Source organism: Mauremys mutica, chromosome 2 (genome assembly GCF_020497125.1).
Source record: "Mauremys mutica isolate MM-2020 ecotype Southern chromosome 2, ASM2049712v1, whole genome shotgun sequence".
In the NCBI taxonomy this organism is placed as follows: domain Eukaryota; kingdom Metazoa; phylum Chordata; order Testudines; family Geoemydidae; genus Mauremys; species Mauremys mutica.
Window position 1 is genome coordinate 79,049,016 of NC_059073.1, and position 22,679 is coordinate 79,071,694.

Below are 22,679 nucleotides of genomic sequence, written 5' to 3' on the forward strand. Positions count from 1 at the left end.
AACTTCAAATATAGTTTATTTAAAATTGCTAAACTCAGGTGAGAGATCTACTGTGGGAGGTCCTGCTGATTTCTGTGGTTTTACAATAACATTTTCCTGTTTTCCTGTTTGGTTTGGTTTTTAGTTTTTGTTTCCCCACTCTCCCCACCAGCCCACTGTTAATGTGTGGTACTCACACAACAGGGGATACTGATTACATAAGGGAAACAACAAAGCTGACTTCACAAAGTACAGTGAACAAAGAAAGTAAACTGAAAAGAAAATACTCTCCTCTAACCTGTTTGCTATAGCAGTCTGGTATCTTTCGTATAATAACTGCTTAAAAAATTGCTGGCAAAAGCCTGATTACATTGACAATATGTCTCAGTGATCAGTAACATGAACTTATTTGTATAGGTGGAAGTACAAGTGATGTGGTTTTTGAGCTTCTGGAGAGTATATGCATAAAGAGCTTTCCATGGTTTATTTTGGAAACACTAATATGGCTCCATAGTTAAGGTTGAGTTGAGTTTTTTGCACATAAAACAGTGATTCCTCCCCTCTCCCTTTTATATATGAAAAATACTGTGTATCCTTACCAACATTTCTGTACTTTCTCTGAGTACTGAATTATTTTTTAGGAGAATGTACACATATATTTGTTGAATAGTGAGTTAAAATTAATTTAAAATGGGTTCTTTAAGAAATTTAGCACAGTGTTTCAACTTTAATTATCTGAACAATGAAATATCACTCTTTTCAAATACTCCATATCATTAAAAATCATTGACCTTTTGTGCATCAGGAACATTCAGATACCAGGTTGTAATTAAACTAGGCTAATGATTAATATATATGATTATAGACCATAGATAAATCTAAACAGTCCATATCACTATTAGTTGGGACTCTTGTGGCATTAAAAAATCCAAGCAATCACTCTCTCTCTGACTCAATAAAATGAACAGAATCATAACATGAAAATTAGTTTTAGTGTCATGAGAGAAACTAAACCCATGTCTCAGGAGTTGTCTTTGGTCAGTTAGTTGGCACTTGCTGTCACTGTTTCTTTGAAGTAATGTGGTGGCTGTATGCTAGTTAGAGCATCAGTGTTTAAAAGGCTCCCCGTGGCACTCCTGGCTTGGCCATGCTTCATAGGGTATGTCTACACTACGGGTTTATTCCGATTTTACAGAAACCGGTATTTGGAAACAGATTGTATAAAGTCAAGTGCACGCAGCCACACTAAGCATATTAATTCGGCGGTGTGCGTCCATGTACCAAGGCTAGTGTCGATTTCCGGAGTGTTGCACTGTGGGTAGCTATCCCATAGTTCCCGCAGTCTCCCTCGCCCATTGGAATTCTGGGTTGAGATCACAATGCATGATGGGGGAAAAAAACAGTGTCGCAGGTGATTCTGGGTAAATGCCATCAGTCAATCCTCCCTCCGTGAAAGCAACGGCAGGCAATCATTTCGCACCCTTTTCCCTGGATTGCCCTGGCAGACGCCATAGCACGGCAACCATGGAGCCTGTTCAGCCTTTTTTCACTGTCACTGTATGTCTGGATGCTGCTGACAGACATGGTACTGCAGTGCTACACAGCAGTATCCCCTTGCCTTTTGCAAGTTAGCAGAGATGGTTACCAGTCATATTGTACCATCTGCTGCTGTCATGGGTGCTCCTGGCTGGCCTCGGTGAGGTCGGCCAGGGGTGCATGGACAAAAATGGGAATGACTTCCTAGGTCATTCCCTTCTTTAAGTTTTGTCTAAAGGTAGAGTCAGTCCTGCCAAGAATATCAGGCAAGTCTACTAAAGAACCAGAGAGGCAAACAGCCGCTCCGGGTCAGAGCCCCAGACATCCCGCAGAAATGATGAGCTGCATGCCATTCTAGGGGGTGTCCCTGCAACAACCCCACCTGTTGCTTCCCTCCTTCCACACCCCTCCAGGGCTACCGTGGCAGTTATCCCCCCCATTTGTGTGATGAAATAATAAAGAATGCATGAATAAGAAACAACACTGATTTATTGAGATAAAACGTTGTTGGGGGGGAGACAGCCTCCAGCTGCTATGATATTTGAGGCAGGACTGAACCTTCAGGAGACAGAGCTTAAAGAAGGGAATGACTGGGAGTCATTCCTGTTTTTGCCCAGGAGCCCTCGGCCGACCTCACTGAGGCCAGCCAGGAGCACTCACGGGATGATGATGACGACGGATACCAGTCATATTGCACCCTCTGCCATCAGGAAGGGAAGGGGATGCCGCTTTGTAGCGCTGCAGCACTGCATCTGCCAGCAGCATCCAGTAGACATACGGTGACATTGAAAAAAGGCGAGAAATGATTTTTTTCCCTTTTCTTTCACGGGGGGAGGATTGAGGACATATATCCTGAACCACCCGTGACAATGTTTTAGACCCTTCAGGCATTGGAAGCTCAGCCAAGAATGCAAATGGTTTTCGGAGACTGCGGGAACTGTGGGATAGCTAGAGTCCTCAGTCCCCCCTCCCTCCCTCTGTGAGCATCCATTTGATTCTTTGGCTTTCCGTTACGCTTGTCTCAGCTCCTTAAGTTTCACGCAGCACTATGTTGAGTCCCTGCTGTGGCCTCTGTCTATCATAGCCTTGGAGGTTTTTTCAAATGCTTTGGCATTTCGTCTATTGGAACGGAGTTCTGATAGAACAGATTCATCTCCCCATACAGAGATCAGATTCAGTATCTCCCAGATGGTCCATGCTGGAGCTCTTTTTGATTCTGGGACTGCATGGTCACCTGTGCTGATCGGTGCTCCACGCTGGGCAAACAGGAAATGAAATTCAAAAGTTTGCGGGGCTTTTCCTGTCTACCTGGCCAGTGCATCTGAGTTCAGATTGCTCTCCAGAGCAGTCACAATGGTGCACTGTGGGATACCGCCCGGAGGCCAATACTGTCAAATTGCAGCCACACTAACCCTAATTTGAAATGGCAATACCGATTTCAGCGCTACTCCCCTCGTCGGGGAGGAGTACAGATATTGGTATTAAGAGCCCTTTATAGCGATATAAAGGGCTTTGTTGTGTGGACGGGTGCAGGGTTAATTCGGTTTAACGCTGCTAAATTCGATATAAACTCGTAGTGTAGACCAGGCCATAGTGAGGCAGCACTGCCTGGGGATCTGAGGCAGGAATACAGAGGTATCACTAAGGGTCCGTCTACACTGCAATTAAAAACCTGCGGCTGAGTCAAGCCAGCTGATTCAGGCTTACAGTGCTCAGGCTGCAGGGCTGTTGAATTGCAGTTTAGACATCTATGATTGGGCTCTAGGACTCCGCAAGATGAGAGGGTCCCAGAGCTCAGGCTGCAGCCTAAGCCTGAAAGTCAACATCACTATTTAACAGCCCCACAGCCTGAGCCCCACAAGCCCAAGTCGGCTGGCATGGGCCAGCTGCGGGTGTCTAGTTGTAATGTAGACATTCTTAATTTGAGATCACAAACCTTAATATGCATTAATCACAATCATATGTTGGCTGTGTAGTCAATCTCAATGTAGTTTGTCTAGGAATATGAACAGTACTTGAATGTCCATCTAATTTATAAAACTGCAAAAATTCATGCATTTAAAGCTGATGTTTGTAATTAGTATAAACAAAGTGCTCCCAGAGTAAGTTTTTGTAAAACAGGGGTTTCAAAATAAATGATGACCTGTCTTTAATTACAATAACACAGCTGATACCAATTTGACATGTTTCTTTACAAACCTTTTTCCTTGTTCCTTCTCCCCTTACCCTACAGGTATAAACTCCTGAGGTATTCCAGAGAGCGTCAGTACATTGATGGGTTGAACAATTTAATATATACTCCTAAAATACTCGTCAGTAGATTTTATAAAAATATAACTGTAAACCTCATACCAGAGCTAGCTCCTGTTAGAGACTATTGATGGAAGTGAAGTGGCAAGCTACACTCCTGGAGTTCAAACTTGTAACACTGGAAAATACAAATTAGAGACCTATTAAAAGACTTTAAATTAGGTCTTTTTGACTATTTGATGAAGGATGTTTGGGAAGAGAAGAAAAATGACTGCATGTGTTACCATGCATTCTATTATGAAAAGAAATGCCAGCAGCTACTACTCAATGTTTACAGCATGAGACTACTATATTTAAGCCTTGTTTCACCATATTCTCTATCTTAAGCCACTTAACTATATATACTGCAGAAAACAGATCTGTAGCTTGTTTGGAAGCCAAGAGAGAGGCCTTTTCTCCCAGGAAATTTTTATAGTTAAAAACTGTAACTTAAACGAATGCTTTTTGTTTCCTTTTTAAAATGTGTTTTGTAAATATGTGATGTAAATTAATGTGCTTAAATAGTTTTTTAAATATGGTAAATTATGCTTCGGTATATATTTAGGTATGTTACTGTTTTCTTTCTGTGTTCAGTAGCATGAAAGAACAAATGTAAATATTTGTGTTTAAACAAAGTTTATACCTTATATGAAATGATGGAACTATCAGTAATTGATGGCCAGCTATGACTGTAAACTGTTATACGAGTTTTGAGCTTTAGGCCTGCTGCATATCTGTATAGAAGAATTAATTTAACATGTAAGCTTGATAGGAGGAAAGCTTTTAATTTTACTTATTACTAGTAAAATCCTATGATTCCCTGCTTGCCATCTAAATCATAGTTTATGCATATTGCATGTGCATTTTAGAAAAATCTTAAGGTTGTTGCATATCATGATATACAGGAACTCTTACTTTAATTGTCTCCACATGTGCCACTAGTGTCACTGTCAGGGATTTTATGCCTAAAACAGAGTGTTCAAGTCTGTGTATTGTTGTTTGGTAGTATCTTCTTTTTTATTCCTAGTAAACAGCACTTTTATTCCTCAAGAATCAGAAGAGCCAAAAATGTATCTTCACTGGAAGACAAATGTTAAAGTTAATTTTTTAAAGAATTGATAGCAAAATATATTCCTAAACTTTGTAGGGTGGGATTTTTAAAAGCACACTGTTGGCCTAACTGCTCCATTGATTATAATAGGATCAATGGGACCAGAATGAAGCCAGTGCTGAGTGCTCTTGAAAATCTCCCCGTAATATATTAATCAGCATAGATATTAAGGGCCTAATCCTTTGAAGTGCTGAGCACTTCCTGTAAAGTGCTAAGCACCCTCAACTCCATGACTTGCAGTGAAATTGAGGGTATTCAGGACTGACCAGGATAGATCCCAGATAATTGTCTATTTTTGTGGCATTAAATGCATGAATATCTAGCCTCTCTGTTTTTATTCATCATAAATCTTAATTTTCCTTTTGCTTTTCCTATATTGTTATGCTATCTAATAGCATCTCATTCAGAAACACTATCTTTGCCTAATATTTTTATACATCCATAGGTAATATGATGTAAGGAGGTGGTTTGAAACACTTATTTTTTCTGTTAATGCAACACAAATCAGTTAACTGTTGACCAAGATGATCTATGAGATTATTTTGTGACTGTCATAATCATTCTGTGATTTAGGAACCAAAGACTTTCTTCTGCTCCCCTGAAGAATAAAAAACAGTGTATTGATAAATTATTTATTATATAGTGTTCCTGCAAGAGTGCTGACAAGAAACACCAATCTAAACTCACTGCCCATTTGTGTGCCTCCTGGATTTACCACAGCAGATGGTGGGATGCAGGTGTGTGTTTGCTGTTAGCACCTTTTCTTTTACGGCCATCCCAGCAGCAAGTTGTGCCCCTGGCCATTCTTTAATGAAAATTGTGAGTATACTTGTAGACATTCCAATAATTTGCAGAAAGGTGGTAATTACTGATTTGATTGACATAGTTGAAAGCAGGCGGTAGGAGATATTTCATATTGTATTGGAATGATCTTTAAATAATTTCTATAGCATACTATATTGACTAGATTTAATGTACAGGAAAAATAACAAAAGATTAACATAAACTGAACAAACCCTTAAAATAAGCATGCTTGAGTTTTTGTATTACTACTTGATATATTTCTGTAATTGAGCATACTGAATATTTTGAGAGGCAGATGAGTAGATGTGAACTCAATAACTAGTATACTAAATAAGCAGCTATATTCTCAAAGTAAATTTGGTCTTATATCCATATGTCACATTAGCTGAACACATTTCCTTCAGGATTGTTAAAAGGAATAGTTTTTAAATGTCTAACTTTATTTTGAAGTGTTTTCTGGTATTCAGTGCCATCAATTTTAGCACCCTTTGCTTGTGATGCATCTTTTGGTAGTTTAGGTTTGTGCCTTGTTTCTCCAGCATGCTTTTATTGACATGTCCATTTCTCAGTTATGCATTTGGAAGACATCCAGTGAAATGAATGTTTGATTTGAGTTATTTAATATCTCCTGGTGCATTTAAAAAATACAGATGAATATTCTTCAGCCGAAGTCCTGGAACTTTGCAAAGTGATTGTGTTGATTAATCATGTACTGTCTGAGAGAGAAAATGTGATTTAATACATAGTCACAATTATATATAAATGGGTTAACAAGGCATAACTGTAATTTCTTTAATTTAACATGACACCGCTTTAACTACTTATGACACCGCTTACATTAAGAAAGATGTTTACCAATCACTTTTGCCAGATACGTACCTTTTAGTGTCAGGAAGTTTTAAAGGCTGCCATCTTATTATTGATATTACACCAAAATAATGTGTGTACACTCTGTCTGAACCCAGTACTGTTCTGTAGCAGACTTTAACATAAACAGTGCCTTCAAACATAAGAAATGAAGTGCAGAGCTGAGAACTATGCACATTCCTTTTGATAACATGCTTAATTCTAGTAAAACAGAAAAGAATTCATGCAGGCATTTTGGTTCCTGACAGACAGCAAATTTGACTGTTCCTCAACAGAGGACACGACATATAGAAAAAATATTTTCAAGATGCTGAAAGGGTTTTACAAATTAAGAGATAGAAATGCTATAAAAACACTAACAGTATCTCAAGTCCAGTCAGTACACTAGCAGATATTTTTCATCTAAATTTCCTTCCCATCTGTCATATTTTAAATTACAATGAGAAAAATATAAAATTTAATATTCTCCTTGAAACCAAGAATATATTGACAAACGAATGCAAAATGTTTATTCTTAGATCTTTTAGGCTATTTTTGTACTCTTCTGTTTAAAATAATATTAGTCTTATAGTGGATTACAAACAAGCCAATTATAAAAATTTAAAAGGACACATTGCATATCAGCAAGAGGAAGTGTACTTAAGATTTTATTTTTAGAGGTAGCTGAGGCAAGCTTATTGAAAACTGCACTGAAACAATTGCTGGCAATTTCCTGTGTACTATCATACTTTTATTTTTGTTTTGTTCATGAAAATGTTTGTACTTTTTTATCATTGTCTTTTTTGAAATATAATGTTCTAAAGACTGCGTGTGTGGTTGTCTAATTTCCCCCCCCCCCTTCTAGGCACTGTATTTTGTGGAATGTGGCTCCTTCAATGAATTCTATTTAGAAAAATAAGCATTAGTTGAAGTATCTGGTACAGTATTACTCCCACGTTGACCTCACAGCTTGACAGGATGGGAAATTTCTTATTTGATAATGACTGATCCTGTAGAAACCTTTAGAAACCTGTAGAAACAGATAAAATTGAAACGTTTTTAGAGCATGTTAAATTATTTTATTAAAAAAAAATTAACTTGTGATAGCATAGGGTGATAATTATTTGTGGCAGGACCCACTCTTTAAATTTTGCCCAGCATAATGCAGCCTTGAGCCTCACTTCTGGTGTGTCTAGGTGCTATTGCAAGGGTGGCCAACCTGAGTCTGAGAAGGAGCCAGAATTTACCAATGTACATTGCCAAAGAGCCATAGTAATACAGCAGCAACCCCCACATCAACTCTCCTCCTCCCCCCCCCGTTCCCAGTGCTTCCTGCCCACCAGCAGCCCTGCTGATCAATGCCTCCCCCTCCCTCCCCGCACCTCCCGATCAGCTGTTTTGTGGCATGCAGGAGGCTCGGGGGGTGGGGGCAGGAGGAGCGAGGGCATGGCAGGCTCAGGAGAGGGGGTGGGAAGGGGTGGAGTGAGGGCAGAGGGTTGAGCAGTGAGTACTCCCTGGCACATTGGAAAGTTGGCTCCTGTAGCTCCAGCCCCGAAGTTAGTGCTTATACAAGGAGCTGCATATTAACTTCTGAAGCGCTCCAGAGCCACAAGTTGGCCACCCCTGTGCTATTGTAAAACAATACATTGTTAAAACTGTTACAAAATCTAAAAATGTTGTACCTCAGCTAATTAACAGATTTGATCTCCTGCCGAAATGTTTGGAGTGAAATGCAACAATTTAGTAATACTTAGCTCTTATAAAACTTTTCATCTGTTTAGATCTGAAAGTACTTGGGGAGAAAAAATAAAGTATGGTTGTCCAAAGATACTATGTTGATTGGAGTCTAATTAACAAGTTTCTTCTTCTTAGCATAAAACAGCACAGCTGTCCTAGAAGTATTCTAAATAGCTATAAGTAGCAGGAAAATACCCCAGTATCAAGAGAGTTCACCCAAGCTTCATGGAATTATTAAACCTGGGAGCAGACAGCTGCTCATGTGTCAATGGTTCCCCCTTCTCATCTGTCATTCATGTCTTTTAATTATTATTACAGTAGTAGCTAGAGCCCCCATCACAACTGTGGCCAAGTTTATATGTACTGTACAAACATAGGTAATGATCTTTGCGTTAGCACTTGGGTTCTAAATGACAAGTGACATGCAAAAGAAGGACGCTATTTTAAAATAGACACCTGTATACTGTTTTTCTTCTTTACAATATGCATGTGCTGTTTAATTATATAAATATTAGCTATCCCTGAATGCCATACAACCTTGTCATTATTTGTAGGCTGATTTTGTCTTTTGTAGGCATAGCTGCAGAACTGCGACAGCAGGGAAATCAGTGGGACTCTGTTCAGGGGCTCCATGTTATTGCCTCTTTTGGTAGGGTCTGGGCCAAAGTAAACAATGTACTAATGAAGATAATTCAGTAAATGTGTCTTGTTCCAAAATTTTGTCTTTGAAACTTTTTTGCATTACAGATCTGTTTTGCTCTCAGTTCTTTGTGATAAGGACTATGGCTTATCGGCCATATAGAAGATTTTAGTTTACTTTCAGTATATCAGCAGTGGACTTTCAGTATAGTTTTTTACAACCCTCAAACAGTGTTTCTTCTGAACCAAAAAAAAAAAAAAAAAAATTGGAAAGAGTAACTGAAAACATTTTTAAGAAGAAACGTTTATTGACTTTACCAGAGTTAACACATTCACTAAATAAAAATCTGTTACGTAGCAGTTTGCTCCTGAGTTAGTGTTTGAAGATGAAAAAAGTTATGTGAGTAATAAGTACTAATTATTGCAGAATCATTAATGATAGGAAATCAATCTACAAATCTTAAATTGACCGATGTAGGACAATTTGCATGGTTAATGTGTAGTTCCTAATTCCTTTGGTTCACTAACTACAGCTGTAGTTGAGTAGGAAAAGGGACTGATGAGAGCAGCAACAGTATAATGACGATGACCAGAATCATTAGCAGTGAATACCACCTGGAGAAGAGAGAAAAAAACACTTGAGAGCTTGAAACATAATTGTACATTTTTAAAGCCAGAAGGGCCATTGTGATCATCTTATCTGGCCACTTGCATATCACAAGCCGTAGAATTTATCCACATTAATTCCTGCTTGAACCAGAGAAAATTTGTTAGAAAAAAGTCCAATCTTAATTTAAATCTTTTCCAGTGATGGAGAATCCACCACAACCCTTCGTAACTAACCATTGGAACAACTTACCCTCACTGTTTAAAAACTTGCTCCTTATTTCTGGTCTAAATTCGTGTAGCTTCAACTTTCAGTCATTGGATCTTGTTATAACTTTATCTGCTGAATTTGAAGAGCCCTCTATTATTTTTTTCCCCCATGTAGGTATTTGTGGACTGATCAACTCACCCTTTAATCTTCTCTTTGATAGGCTAAATAGATTGAGATCCACACGGTTATCACTATAAGACATGTTTTACAATCCTTTAATCATGGCTCTTCTCTGAACCCTTTCTAACTTATCAATATCCTTCTTGAAGTGTGGCACAGTATTTCAGTAGCATTGCACCAGTGCCAAATATAGAGGTAATGTAACCTCTCTGCTCCTCAAGATTCCCTTGCTTATATATCTAAGGATCTCAATAGCCCTTTTGGCCTCAGTGTTGCATTGGGAGCTTATGTTCAGCTAATTCTCCTCCATGACCCTCGAGCCCTTTTTAGAATCACCATTTCCCAAGGGTAGAGTGCCCCATCCTGTAATTATGGCCTGCATTCTTTGTTTATTAAATCTGGCTGCACTGAAACATAGTGTGTTTGCATCCAACTTATCAAGTGATCCAGATGGCTCTGTATCTGTGACCTGTCCTCTTCATTACTTGCCAGTCCCCAAATAACAAGCTGTGCCTTAAAACTATTGTATAGATTTAACCTCAAGTTTTAATTTTGGAAGCATGCATATTCTTGTCTAACGTTTTGATGAAAATTTTCTGTCACTGTTTTTACATTTTGTTAATTATATAAAGCTAGTAAAATATGTGCATGACCTTATAAATCAGTGTTGTTACAGTACAGACATAGCATTTGATTGATGTGCTTTTTGACCGTGAGGTATTGTTGACCATTTGTGAACCCTACTAGGGATAGATGTTTGTTCTCTCTTTGCTCTCAGCAGACTCTAAGGTTATGTAACACAGCATGTAACTTCTGTTATTGGGACTAACTTTGTAACTGAAAAATGGTGATTACAGAACTATAGCATATGAAATCTGGGCTCAGTGAGAGATGGAGGGGAAGGATGTCTTTAGATAGGAGGGAGAGGAATCTTGGAGAAGGATTAGTCAGAGAAACTATGCTAGTGAGTAAAGCTTTGTGGAAAGACAGATACCCTGGAGAGGGGTAAACTGGCAAAAGAGGAGACCTGGAGCAATGCAGTGGAGGTGTGGGAGTGTGGCCGGAGTTGACACTTGTACTTATTTAGGGCCGCCTCAGAAGGAGGTTCAGCAGAAAGTGGAAGCAACCTCTTTCCCTTCACACAGCCTTGGTAAGGAGCTGCTTAGCCCTGGGTATGGGCAAAGGAATTGTCAACACCACCACTGTAAGTGTATATCCTTGTATCGACAAGGAAAAGGGTTCTTGAGTCCATGGAGGGCAGTTGAAGATTACCACGCCTTGTTACTTGAAAATGAGAGAATTTTTACTGAGATTTGGCAGGGTGGTTAAACCTCAGATTACCCCATCTACCATGGAGACTGCAGACCACTAGCTGAAGAGGGGAAACTGAGGCACCAACACCGGAAAGGTAAGCCCATTACAGGGAATAGATGACAATTACTTGTCTGTATTGATGGTTCCTTTGTGTTGTGTTCCATTCAATGCATAACACTGTTAGGGGAGATATTTAGTCTTAACTGCTGTGCCATCAGGATGCAGATGATCAGCTTTTTATGAGTTACTTCAGGCGTGGACCAGGCTAATTGGCTTTTCTAGCATATAGCCAAGATACAGGTTGGATGATAGTAAGTTGGTCCACCCAGATAAAACAAAGATAATATTGGTACATTGGGGAAAACAACCAAGGAAATGGCAGAGGTTAGTATCAGTTCTTTTGAGTGTTGTTTTTTCCTGTCTTTTGTCCTTGAAGTCTGAAACCTAAGGTATTACTAGATCATTGGTCATTCAGAAGCAGCCAAAGAGCAGCAGAAGCTAAGAGTGCATTTACATGGGGTCAGAGGGTGAAGATTTTCATTTAAAACCATTTGTTGTCTTTCTGCTGTGTGCAGTATGTAAACATAAGCATTTAGGAGTGAAAAAATGAACAATTAAGGGATGGAAGGTAAGCATTCAAATCTGCTGACAGTTCACACAAGCTTTTAAGTGAATGTACACATGAAAAGCAAATTTAGCTCTATTCCCTGAATTCCTTTCCAGACTCTGCTTATAGGCCAGAAACCCTCTTAAACCCAACTGCCCTCGATTGTATTCATTTCTAGTACAGACTAGTTTTACATACCACCATCTGCTCACTACATATAACCAATTCATCTACCCAGTTTAAACCAGACACCAAAAATCTTGCTATCTCCTCTCCACATGTGGGCCAAAGCCTCAATGCTGCCTTATTTCAGATAACCACTATAATTGAGAGCCCAGCATAGCATTCATTCTGTATGTGCAGTTCCAGACGAACAGTGTTCTCTCCATTATTCCACAGTGAAGCAGAAAATACAAACCCAACCATCCTCCCTCTACAGATTTAAAACTTCATACTTTTCCTGCTAATATTCACCCTCTTGTGAGTCAGATACAACTTCCAACTTCATCCAATCCATTCTGTATATTTAAGCTGCGTACCTCAAAATACTCAGTTAACCACACCAGGCTAATATCTTATTTATCTGGTACATGTACATTAAGAGATTGTATGAAATGCAGATGGGATTTTCAAAAGGCCCTAAGTGACTTGACATAATGTCCCAACCTCTGAATGTATTTAAATATTTATCTGTTTTCCCTTAATTGATTATTTTTATTCTGTACTTTAAATATTTAGCTACACTGGACATAGTCATAGCCTTATATTAAAGTTTTAATTGTGTATATCTTTAAGTGACCAATGAAGATTCAAGATCCTCTGTACAGTCCCCAGCACTAACATCTCTCCTGCAAAACTACTAAACTTCACATGACAGTTGCTGGCACCAGAAACTCGTATTGCCTTACATAAATCATGATTCCTGCAAAGTTCCCAGCTCCTGACAGGTTTCATTCTGCAAGGTCTCTAGCTACCCTACTTTCCTTGCCCTCTATAGCACTGTATGTTCTGTGGATTCCTAATTTACCGGTGTCTTGCGCTGCCCTGTCAAGCTGAGGAATTATCTACAAAGTTCCTATTTCTCATTTATTCTCTTTACCATACATAGACTTTATGATATATACACCTCTATTCCAAACAGTCAGGTTTTGGAAATAATATATTAATTAGCCCATTCTGTTGATTTCAATTATATTTAACTGTAAAGTTAAATTTTAGAGTCAAACTGTTTTACAGTTAGGGGGACCCCAAAATGTTTAACACTTGTGAAAATGTTGGAATTGTCACTTTTTAAACATTTCCAGGTTTAGTTTCAACCAAATTCCACAACTGCCTTATACTGTGGGCCTTAAGTAGCTAAGGGATTGTTTCTCTCTTCATATTGTACCCAGCTGTAGAAATAATTTGGGATGGTCAAACTGATAGCTGCAAGATGTTTGTTTGTTGGCTGCTGGTAAAGTGTTTTCAGTGGAGGATCCTCCACTCTGGTACTTAACATCTCCTCCTCCCCAAACTTCGATGCAACAGAGCTTGAGGCTGGAGATTTTCAGAGCCGTTTCCAAAACTGATGTATTTCTTCAGGATTTCTTGGGGAGAGGAATGAACTGAAAAAGGACTTAGCTTGAAATATTGTTAATATTAAACCATCTTATTTCTATAGACTTTAAATAACTGTGGTGCATGCAGGTAGAGCATTGGATCAACTTTTCTTTAAAAATCTAAATAAAATCAATTGCATGTGAAGCTGCTGTACTGCTACCACTGTGTGGCAAACATCACTAACAAAAGCATTAGTGATGGGCCAAGGAAAATATGGAACCCTCCTTCCCCACTAGACTGAGGGAGAAAAATCCCTGCTATTCTTCTTCCACAAGTACCCCCAAAGACCTAGAAAGGACCACTGGGTGGCTGCAAAAGTGGGGGTGGGGATGGGAGTCCCTAGATGAGAAACAAGTTTAGGAGCCTGCTGAGAGCAAATGGGAGGTTAGTTCTGGGGTATTTGGTGTGTGGAAATTCCTGTGGAGATTTCAGTTTGCAAATTTGAATTGCTCAGTGAACCTGAAGATGTTAGTTCGTGGCAAAGCCTTTGAAACTGGAGAGCAATAAATGGACACAGTTGTTAATTAAACCCTATACAGTTAACACAGCCTTGTTCTTTGCAATTATAGGCCTTTTTAAAACGTGAAATAGAAATATAATGAATACTCACATCAGCATGTTCATGGAATGGGTTAAGGCCAAGTCCCTTCCAGTAAGTGACTGTGTCAAACTCAATCTTGTATAACCCTGTTACAAATTGTTTCTCGGTTGTAAGCTGATGGATCTCACCATATTAATTGGTTTTTCTGTGTGAGAACAAGATAATGTACATTTATATTTGTGTGCAGATTTGTGAAAGAGATAATATATAGCATTGAACTACAATGATATTCTGTAGCCAGACATCTGGGAAAATGCTGACTGGTCATCTGAAATAACTTGTTCCTTTCTGTACTGTGGCGGCCTCACAAAGTCTGTCCTTGCATCTAGATCTTCCATGCATACCACAAAGTATGTCTGGGCTGTAGTCTTTATTGATACTGCTGCAAAGGTTGGAGGTGAGCCAAAAGAAACCTGGCATGGGTGTTCAGTGTCTCCTGATAAGGCTGTCAAGCTGAGCCCAGAGTTGCTTAAACTTTACTTCAGAGCCAGCAGGGGGCACACAAGAAAAACTCACCGCTGGCCTAAGAGTGCATAACTCTCATGATGTTTAATAAACACATTTAAACTAGTGGTTATTTTCTCTATTATGTATTAATCCTAATTCTTTTTCTTTTTAGGAGAGTATTTTGTTCTGGTTTATTTACAAAAACATTCTGTTTATAATTTATTTGAATTACACTGGAATTGCCATAGGTTTGACCAAGACTATAGTCTTATGAAATCTTATTAGTCCATTGAGTTGTTTGACCTTCACAAGCAGAGAGGTTTGTTTAAATTAGTCTCTAGACAATACTAATGTCCTGATAAACTGCAGAGCTTTAAGTGCTAGCCGATGTAGGGATGTGGAGCCTATATTGAATTTTGTCTCCTGGCTTTATGTAGCTCCTCTAGAAATACTCTGTTTCCACTTAATCAATCCTATAGTGTAGGCACTAGGGATTGGATTTCAGTGGTTAGTATGACGCTTGTATTTTATGTTAGTGTTTCAGTAATCTCCATCCATTGTTTAAAGTTCTGAATGCTACATCAACTGACACGTTCAAGTCCCTCATTTGTTTTAGTATAAGACAAGGAAATTCAGCACTTAATGATGAACCATCTAGGAGCTTGTTAAAACACAGATGCCATTTTCATATTTTAATAGAATTCTTAACTGCCTGTGAGTTACCTCCCTTGTGTTTACAATTTTTTCAAACCATCCAGAAGCCAGTCTGCTAGCTTTGGAGCTATAATTTACTTAGAAGAAGAGACGCCCACACACACAGTAAATATTTGGTGTAGGCATAAATTACCTTATTCTCAGATTGTAACTAATGACATTATACATTATGCTTTTAAGATGAATGCATGTAAAAAGTGGGTTTTCTAATCTTTGGCCTCTTTCAATGCTTCCCTCGCCCCCTTCTCATTGTATTATATGACTTACCCTGAACTTAAGAGCTGCCAGGTCCCATCATCAGCCTTTTTATATAATTTAATTGGTACACTGGAAGCTGGACTTCCTCTGACTGCATCTAGAATTTTCACAATAAGAGGGTGCTTGGAATCATGAGAGCCCTGCATGTAGGGAAAAGAGAGATGTAATTCTTGTATGGCAAATTATATAGGCGTCATGAGCCATGATAAAGCATGTCCATTAGAAATTTAATTTTTTAGAAATAGAGGGTATCACATATTTTCATATACCAGATACACAAGTTTACTGTACAATACAAAAATTTAGCCTGCAGGATCAGAGGGAGGGAGCATATGCTGCACCCTACAAAGGGGTCCGCTCCTCATGTGCACTGAGAACCTTTCCTCAGAGACAGAATGCCTCTCAGCACTCCCTCTGCCGTTCTGACAGCATCCAGTGCAGAGTTGTTGCTAACTGGCACAACCAAGCCCACAGATGACAGAGTAAAAGTTGAATCCTAGAAGTGGCGAGTGGTGATGGTTTGGAATCCAGCAGCCTGATCTCCTTGTTTTAGTGTGGGGGCTAGAGGAGTCAGGAGAGGCTTCACGGTGGTCACATTATCCCATTCCTCCCTTCGTTCAACTGTCAGCTTGGCAAGCCATGCACATGTGCTCTCTCTCGCTATCATAACCCCATTATGGGCCAGACTGTGGTCAGCCCTTGGGCAAGTGTGCACGGGTGAGAAAGGTATAAGAAGCTTCTCCTGCACAAAGCCTGCAACAATTATATTCCATGTCCTCGTTAGATCAGTGACTGCTTCCTCCCTCAGAAGCCAGCAACCCCCAAGGGAATGAGGATAAAACAGTACCATGCACCTCCCATAAGAACATAAGAAAGGCCGTACCGGGTCAGACCAAAGGTCCATCTAGCCCAGTATCTGTCTACCGACAGTGGCCAATGCCAGGTGCCCCTGAGGGAGTGAACCTAACAGGCAATGATCAAGTGATCTCTCTCCTGCCATCCATCTCCATCCTCTGACGAACAGAGGCTAGGGACACCATTCTTACCCATCCTGGCTAATAGCCATTTATGGACTTAGCCACCATGAATTTATCCAGTCCCCTTTTAAACATTGTTATAGTCCTAGCCTTCACAATCTCCTCAGGTAAGGAGTTCCACAAGTTGACTGTGCGCTGCGTGAAGAAGAACTTCCTTTTATTTGTTTTAAACTTGCTGCCTATTAATTTCATTTGGTGACCCCTAGTTCTTGTATTATGGGAATAAGTAAATAACTTTTCCTTATCCACTTTCTCAACATCACTCATGATTTTATATACCTCTATCATGTCCCCCCTTAGTCTTCTCTTTTCCAAACTGAAGAGTCCTAGCCTCTTTAATCTTTCCTCATATGGGACCCTCTCTAAACCCCTAATCATTTTAGTTGCTCTTTTCTGAACCTTTTCTAGTGCTAGAATATCTTTTTTGAGGTGAGGAGACCACATCTGTACACAGTATTCGAGATGTGGGCGTACCATGGATTTATATAAGGGCAATAATATATTCTCAGTCTTATTCTCTATCCCCTTTTTAATGATTCCTAACATCCTGTTTGCTTTTTTGACCGCCTCTGCACACTGCGTGGACATCTTCAGAGAACTATCCACGATAACTCCAAGATCTTTTTCCTGACTCGTTGTAGCTAAATTAGCCCCCATCATGTTATATGTATAGTTGGGGTTATTTTTTCCAATGTGCATTACTTTACATTTATCCACATTAAATTTCATTTGCCATTTTTTTGCCCAATCACTTAGTTTTGTGAGATCTTTTTGAAGTTCTTCACAATCTGCTTTGGTCTTAACTATCTTGAGTAGTTTAGTATCATCTGCAAACTTTGCCACCTCACTGTTTACCCCTTTCTCCAGATCATTTATAACCCCTTAAGTAAAAAAGAAACTAGAACTCTATGGTAGCTGCTGGTTAGTGATAACTAACGAGTCTGCTTAAGGGCAGGGGACTGGACTCGATGACCTCTCGAGGTCCCTTCCAATCCTAGAATCTATGAAAACCATCATTGGTTTCAAAAATCACATTTCAGTTTCTGATTTTTTTAAAAAAGAAAGGTTTATTTAAAAATTGTAATAACTTAAACTGTGTGACCCCTTCCCTCACCTGTAATCCCTTCTGGGGACCCATGACAATCTACCTCACCTCTGGGGATCCTGCCACATAGCCTGAGAAAAGCTCATCTATTAAACTAACAAACTGAAATAAACTCGGTGCCCCTGATTGACTTTCTCAATCCCCCCAATTTCTAGGATGAAGAGCCTCCTGCCCGCTGAAGTTTCTGATGTCATCAGTGGGGCAGATTGTAGCAGGAATTGTCAACTTCTGTGGATAAAGGAGTTTTAGCCACCACCTCAGAAGCTTTGTCAGGGTGTGGAGGGCAGGATAAGCAAAACCTGGTTTTGTTTTTTTGTTTTTTTACACACCAAAATCATATGGACTAGCTTTCCCAAACATCAGAAGTGGCCCTGTGGAGCAGAGTGGGAGTACAAGGGCAATGCTGCTGGGGAAGATCAACAGGCTACACAGTGTGTGGATCTCTCACATTTTTCAGAGCCCCATGAGTGCCACCAGAAGTGAGAGGAGGGGAAAGGGAGTCTTAGACTTGGTCCCAGGCCTCTTTCAGAGCAGTGGATGTGGCAATCCACTCCAACTACAGAATGGTGATGTGGAGACCTGGAGCAATAAAGGAAGAGTGAGTAGAGAAGAGACCAGACACCACTTCATTTCCTTTCTCTGCTGAGGTTGGAGCAAGAGCCATTACAGAAGGAATTAGCAGGTGAGTCAGTAGGCAGCAATTGGTAGGCCTGCTGGGAGATGAATTCTCATGTCATGTTACTGCCCGTTGAGATGTTGTTCAGCTGATGATGGCTTTGATGTCTTGCGAGGGGAGAAGTTGCTTCTCCACAGTCTCCCAAGGCTGAAACATATTTGGGAGGGAAGGTCTTTTTTAATGGCTGTTGAAATTATCCTGATAGGAGGTGCTACCTCCTATTACAGCCTATCTACTGCTTTCATCAACATAAATAACTACAGCAAATGGGGGAAGCACTTTTTTGTAGAAATAAGGAGAGAGGTAGGAGAGTGCAGGGCCAACGTACAATATACAATTAAAATAAATGTAATAAAATAGACTGATTTGTCTTTCACTTATTCAATTCTCGTCATTTTTAAAAAAGAAAGATGAGGTAGGTTACGTCGATCACACGTGAAAGGCCACCTCAATACTGAAATACTTACCAGTGGCGCGGCTTCAGAGAAAAACACCAGTCCAGCTAAGAAAACAAGGAGCAAAGAGCAAAAGGCCATTCTGCTTGCAGTTTGAGAGTCTCAGTGTCAGCAACTAGAAACTGGTGGGATTTGGGATTTTATACCCAATTCCCTCAAATTAGGCTGCTTAGCAAATTCTGTATGACTTCAAAGCTGCTGATTCTGATTGTTTACTTAGTAAATAGTAAGAGAATAAGTAACCCACACAAACATGAACCATGCCTGTGGAGATTAGTCTACTGCATTATCTTCTGTAAAATAACTTGGATCACTTTTTGTGTCGCTGATACGCTGATTACAATTACTTTATTGTAAATGGCCTATTCCCTCCATGTTTCCTGTTCTGTTTTAGATTGTGTTTGAAGATGTGCTCTACTGTATGTGGTCTTGACAATGTGTGAGAGAATAAATTTTCCTTGTCTCTTGCGCAATGATATACTTTTCATTTTTAGTATGGATTTCATTCTGGGCATAGCATGGAAAATACTCTCATCCAGAGAATCAGCAACCTCTCAGTTTATCTGATGAAAACTGTCACCCTTCTCCTTCTTTGTTGAAAGCAGTACTGAAATCAATGTGGACCACTTCATCCTCTTAGACTACCTCTCCAGACTTGTGCAGCTGTGTCTGACCACTTCCTGTGATGCTTCCACTTGCCTATCTCCCATCCATGCCCCATGGATGCAAATGACTTTTGGACATCTAACTACTTGTTTTCAAGGTACAGTCAAATTGTGATCTAAATACTGTCATTTATTCCTGCAGTAAATTTATGGCCAAAATTAATTGCACGTGGAAAGCTGCCCCATAAAATTGGAAGTTATTTCTTTTAATTTGGCACTTTATCTTGTAATCTTAATTGTCACTCTACTCTTGTGATCAGCTGGATTCTTTTTTTAATGTAGTCATTGACATCTCTTCATAGGAGTCTTTATGTAAGCTCTACCTACTCCCCCAGCACCACCTAACCTCCCAACCATGCCACTGGTAAACATCAAACACCCAGGCCATCTAGCACCTATACTGGGTGGGAAAATAGCCAACAGCTCCCCCTGAGGAGAATCTAACCCCTCCAGAAGTCTCCTAAACACTGTCCCCCCGGCATCACCCTACACCTTATCAGTTCCCACCATCACAACAGCCGTGGTTTCTTGCTTTGACCCCAACAGATTGTGGGATGTGGCCACAAAGGATTGTGGGACTGTGATGAGTTTGAGAGTCCTGGATGGAGAATTTTTTTTAAAAAAATCTTTGCTTCATACAGTGCCCTGAAATAAGGACTTGGTTTTTGTGGTCTTTGTTTTTAACACACGTATTCAGTCGTCAGTTGTTAAACCTAGAGTTGGGTGGATAACTGAATGTGGTTAAGTACACACATTTTGTTGTCTGTATGCAGTTATTATTGTCAAATATGTAGTTATTGGGTGTAGCTATAGCAAGTGCAAACATACTGTTTTTCAAGCTTCAGTGCGACTAAGATTTACAAAAACTGGATACCTCTGAAACATATTCCATTGAAACAGCACCAAATGAAAATATTTGACTTATAAGAGTTGTGTAACAAGGGCAGAGTCCAGAAATAAGGGAAATCCAAACAGTTAATTGTTGCTGCAGGTCTTATGTAATTTATTAATTCACTTGGTATCCATTCTTCTGAACAAGCTCTTGATTTAAAGAATTTAAACTACAGGATCACTAACAAATGAGCACTGATTTATTTTTGAGAGGTACTATTTCATTAGCTGCCCATAGAGTCACTGCAATCCCACTAGAACAAAACATATTCAGTCCAACAGACTAATTCACCAGTTTAGACAAATGATTACCCTCCCTTCCCGCCTCCCAAAAAATCAATTTCTCCATGACTTCAACTGAATCACACACAATCAGTCTGCATCTTAACCCATGCTGACTTTAGAAGATTTCTTATGAGTTGTTATACAGATAACTTTGTTAAAAAGGCATGCCTCTGTCTTAGCACTGCCCCTTTAAGCTCAGGTGAACAGATAGTACTTGATCTATAGAGCGATTTTGTGTCCATTTGGTGTTGTGACTGATGGTGAAATCCTGCAGAGTCTTTTTCCATACGAGGTCTGGACTGAACTAACAAAGTTCCATAGAACTCTAGCTAGAAATCTTCAAACGATCAAGTTTGGGTATAAGTTCACAGTGCCATCAAAGGGGGCCACCTGGGGTACTTTCTTGTTTCAAATAGAGACAACCCTTCTTTCATTATATCTACTTCCAGCTGAACTTGGCAAGTGCAGAGATGTTTGAGAAGATTTACAAATGGCATATGTTAACTGAATTCTGTCAAATGTTTGTATGCATTTAGTATTTTGAACAAAAGTTCACGATAATGAACTTTATAACAAAGTAAAAGAAGCAACACGAGACAAAAAGGTATCCTTTAAAAAGTGGAAGTTAAATCCTAGTGAGGAAAATAGAAAGGAGCATAAACTCTGGGAAATGAAGTGTAAACATATAAAATATAATAAGGCCAATAAAGAATTTGAATAACAGCTAGCCAAAGACTCAAAAAGTAATAGCAAATATTTTTAAAGTACATCAGAAGCAAGAAGCCTGCTAAACAACCAGTGGGGCCACTGGACAATCGAGATGCTAAAGCAACGCTCAAGGATAGAAACTAAATGAATTCTTTGCATCGGTCTTCACAGCTGAGAATGGGCGGGAGATTCCCAAACCTGAGCCATTCTTTTTAGGTGACATTCTGAGGAACTTTCCCAAATTGAGGTGTCATTAGAGGAGGTTTTGGAACAAATTGATAAATTAAACAGTAATAAGTTACCAGAACCAGATGGTATTCACCCAAATGTTCTGAAGGAACTCAAATGTGAAATTGCAGAACTACTAACTGTAGTTTGTAACCTATCATTTAAATCAGCTTCTGTACCAAATGACTGGAGGATAACTAATGTGACACCAATTTTTTAAAAGGGCTCCAGAGGTGATCCCAGTAATTACAGGCCAGTAAGCCTGATCTCAGTGCTGGGCAAACTGGTTGAAACTGTAGTAAAGAACAAAATTGTCAGACACGTAGATGAACATAATTTGTTGGGGTAAAGTCAACATGGTTTTTGTAAAGGGAAATCATGCCTCACCAATCTACAAGAATTCTTTGAGAGGATGAACAAGCATGTAGACCAGGGGGATCCAGTGGATATAGTGTATTTAGCTTTTCAGAAAGCCTTTGACAAGATCCCTCATCAAAGGTTCTTAAGCAAAGTAAGCTGTCATGGGATAAGAGGGAAGGTCCTTTCATCGATTGGTAACTGGTCAAAGGGTAGGAATTTTCAGAATGGTCAATTTTCAGAATGGAGAGGTAAATAGTGGTGTTCCCCAGGGGTCTATACTGAGATGAGTCCTATTCAATATATTCATAAATGATCTGGAAAAAGGGTAAACAGCGAGGTGGCAAAATTTGCAGATGATACAAAACTACTCAAGATAGTAAAATCCCAAAGAGAATGCACAGAGCTACAAGGGGATCTCACGAAACTGGGTGACTGGGCAACAAAATGGCAGATGCAATACAATGTTGATAAATGCAAAGTAATGCGCATTGGAAAACATTATCCCAGCTATACATATAAAATGATGGAGTCTAAATTAGCCGTTACAACTCAAGAAAGAGATCTTGGAGTCATTGTGCATAGATATCTGAAAACATCCACTCAATGTGCAGCAGCAGTGGAAAAAAAGCAAACAGAATGCTGGGAATCATTAAGAAAGGGAAAGATAATAAGACAGAAAATATCATATTGCCTCTATATAAAGCCATGGTACGTCCACATCCTGAATACTGCATCCAGATGTGGTTGCCCCATCTCAAATAAGATATATTGGAACTGGAAAAGGTTTAGAA

At 39.5% G+C, this 22,679-nt stretch overlaps 1 protein-coding gene and 1 pseudogene across 2 annotated transcripts in view; one reads left to right on the top strand and one right to left on the bottom strand.

Moving 5' to 3' along the window:
* Positions 1-7,433, top strand: part of B4GALT6 (beta-1,4-galactosyltransferase 6) — a 118,948-nt gene extending 111,515 nt beyond the window's left edge. The window contains exon 10 of one of the 2 annotated variants that reach the window (XM_045007847.1): positions 3,749-7,433. In XM_045007847.1, the coding sequence (XP_044863782.1) occupies positions 3,749-3,896 (148 nt within the window). In that variant the 3' untranslated portion in view covers positions 3,897-7,433. The remainder of the gene's footprint in view (positions 1-3,748) is intronic. The other variant, XM_045007846.1, reaches the window with a different exon arrangement.
* A 1,812-nt stretch (positions 7,434-9,245) lies between these two features.
* LOC123364311 lies at positions 9,246-18,895 on the bottom strand (annotated as a pseudogene).
* Between the last annotated feature and the right edge of the window lie 3,784 nt (positions 18,896-22,679).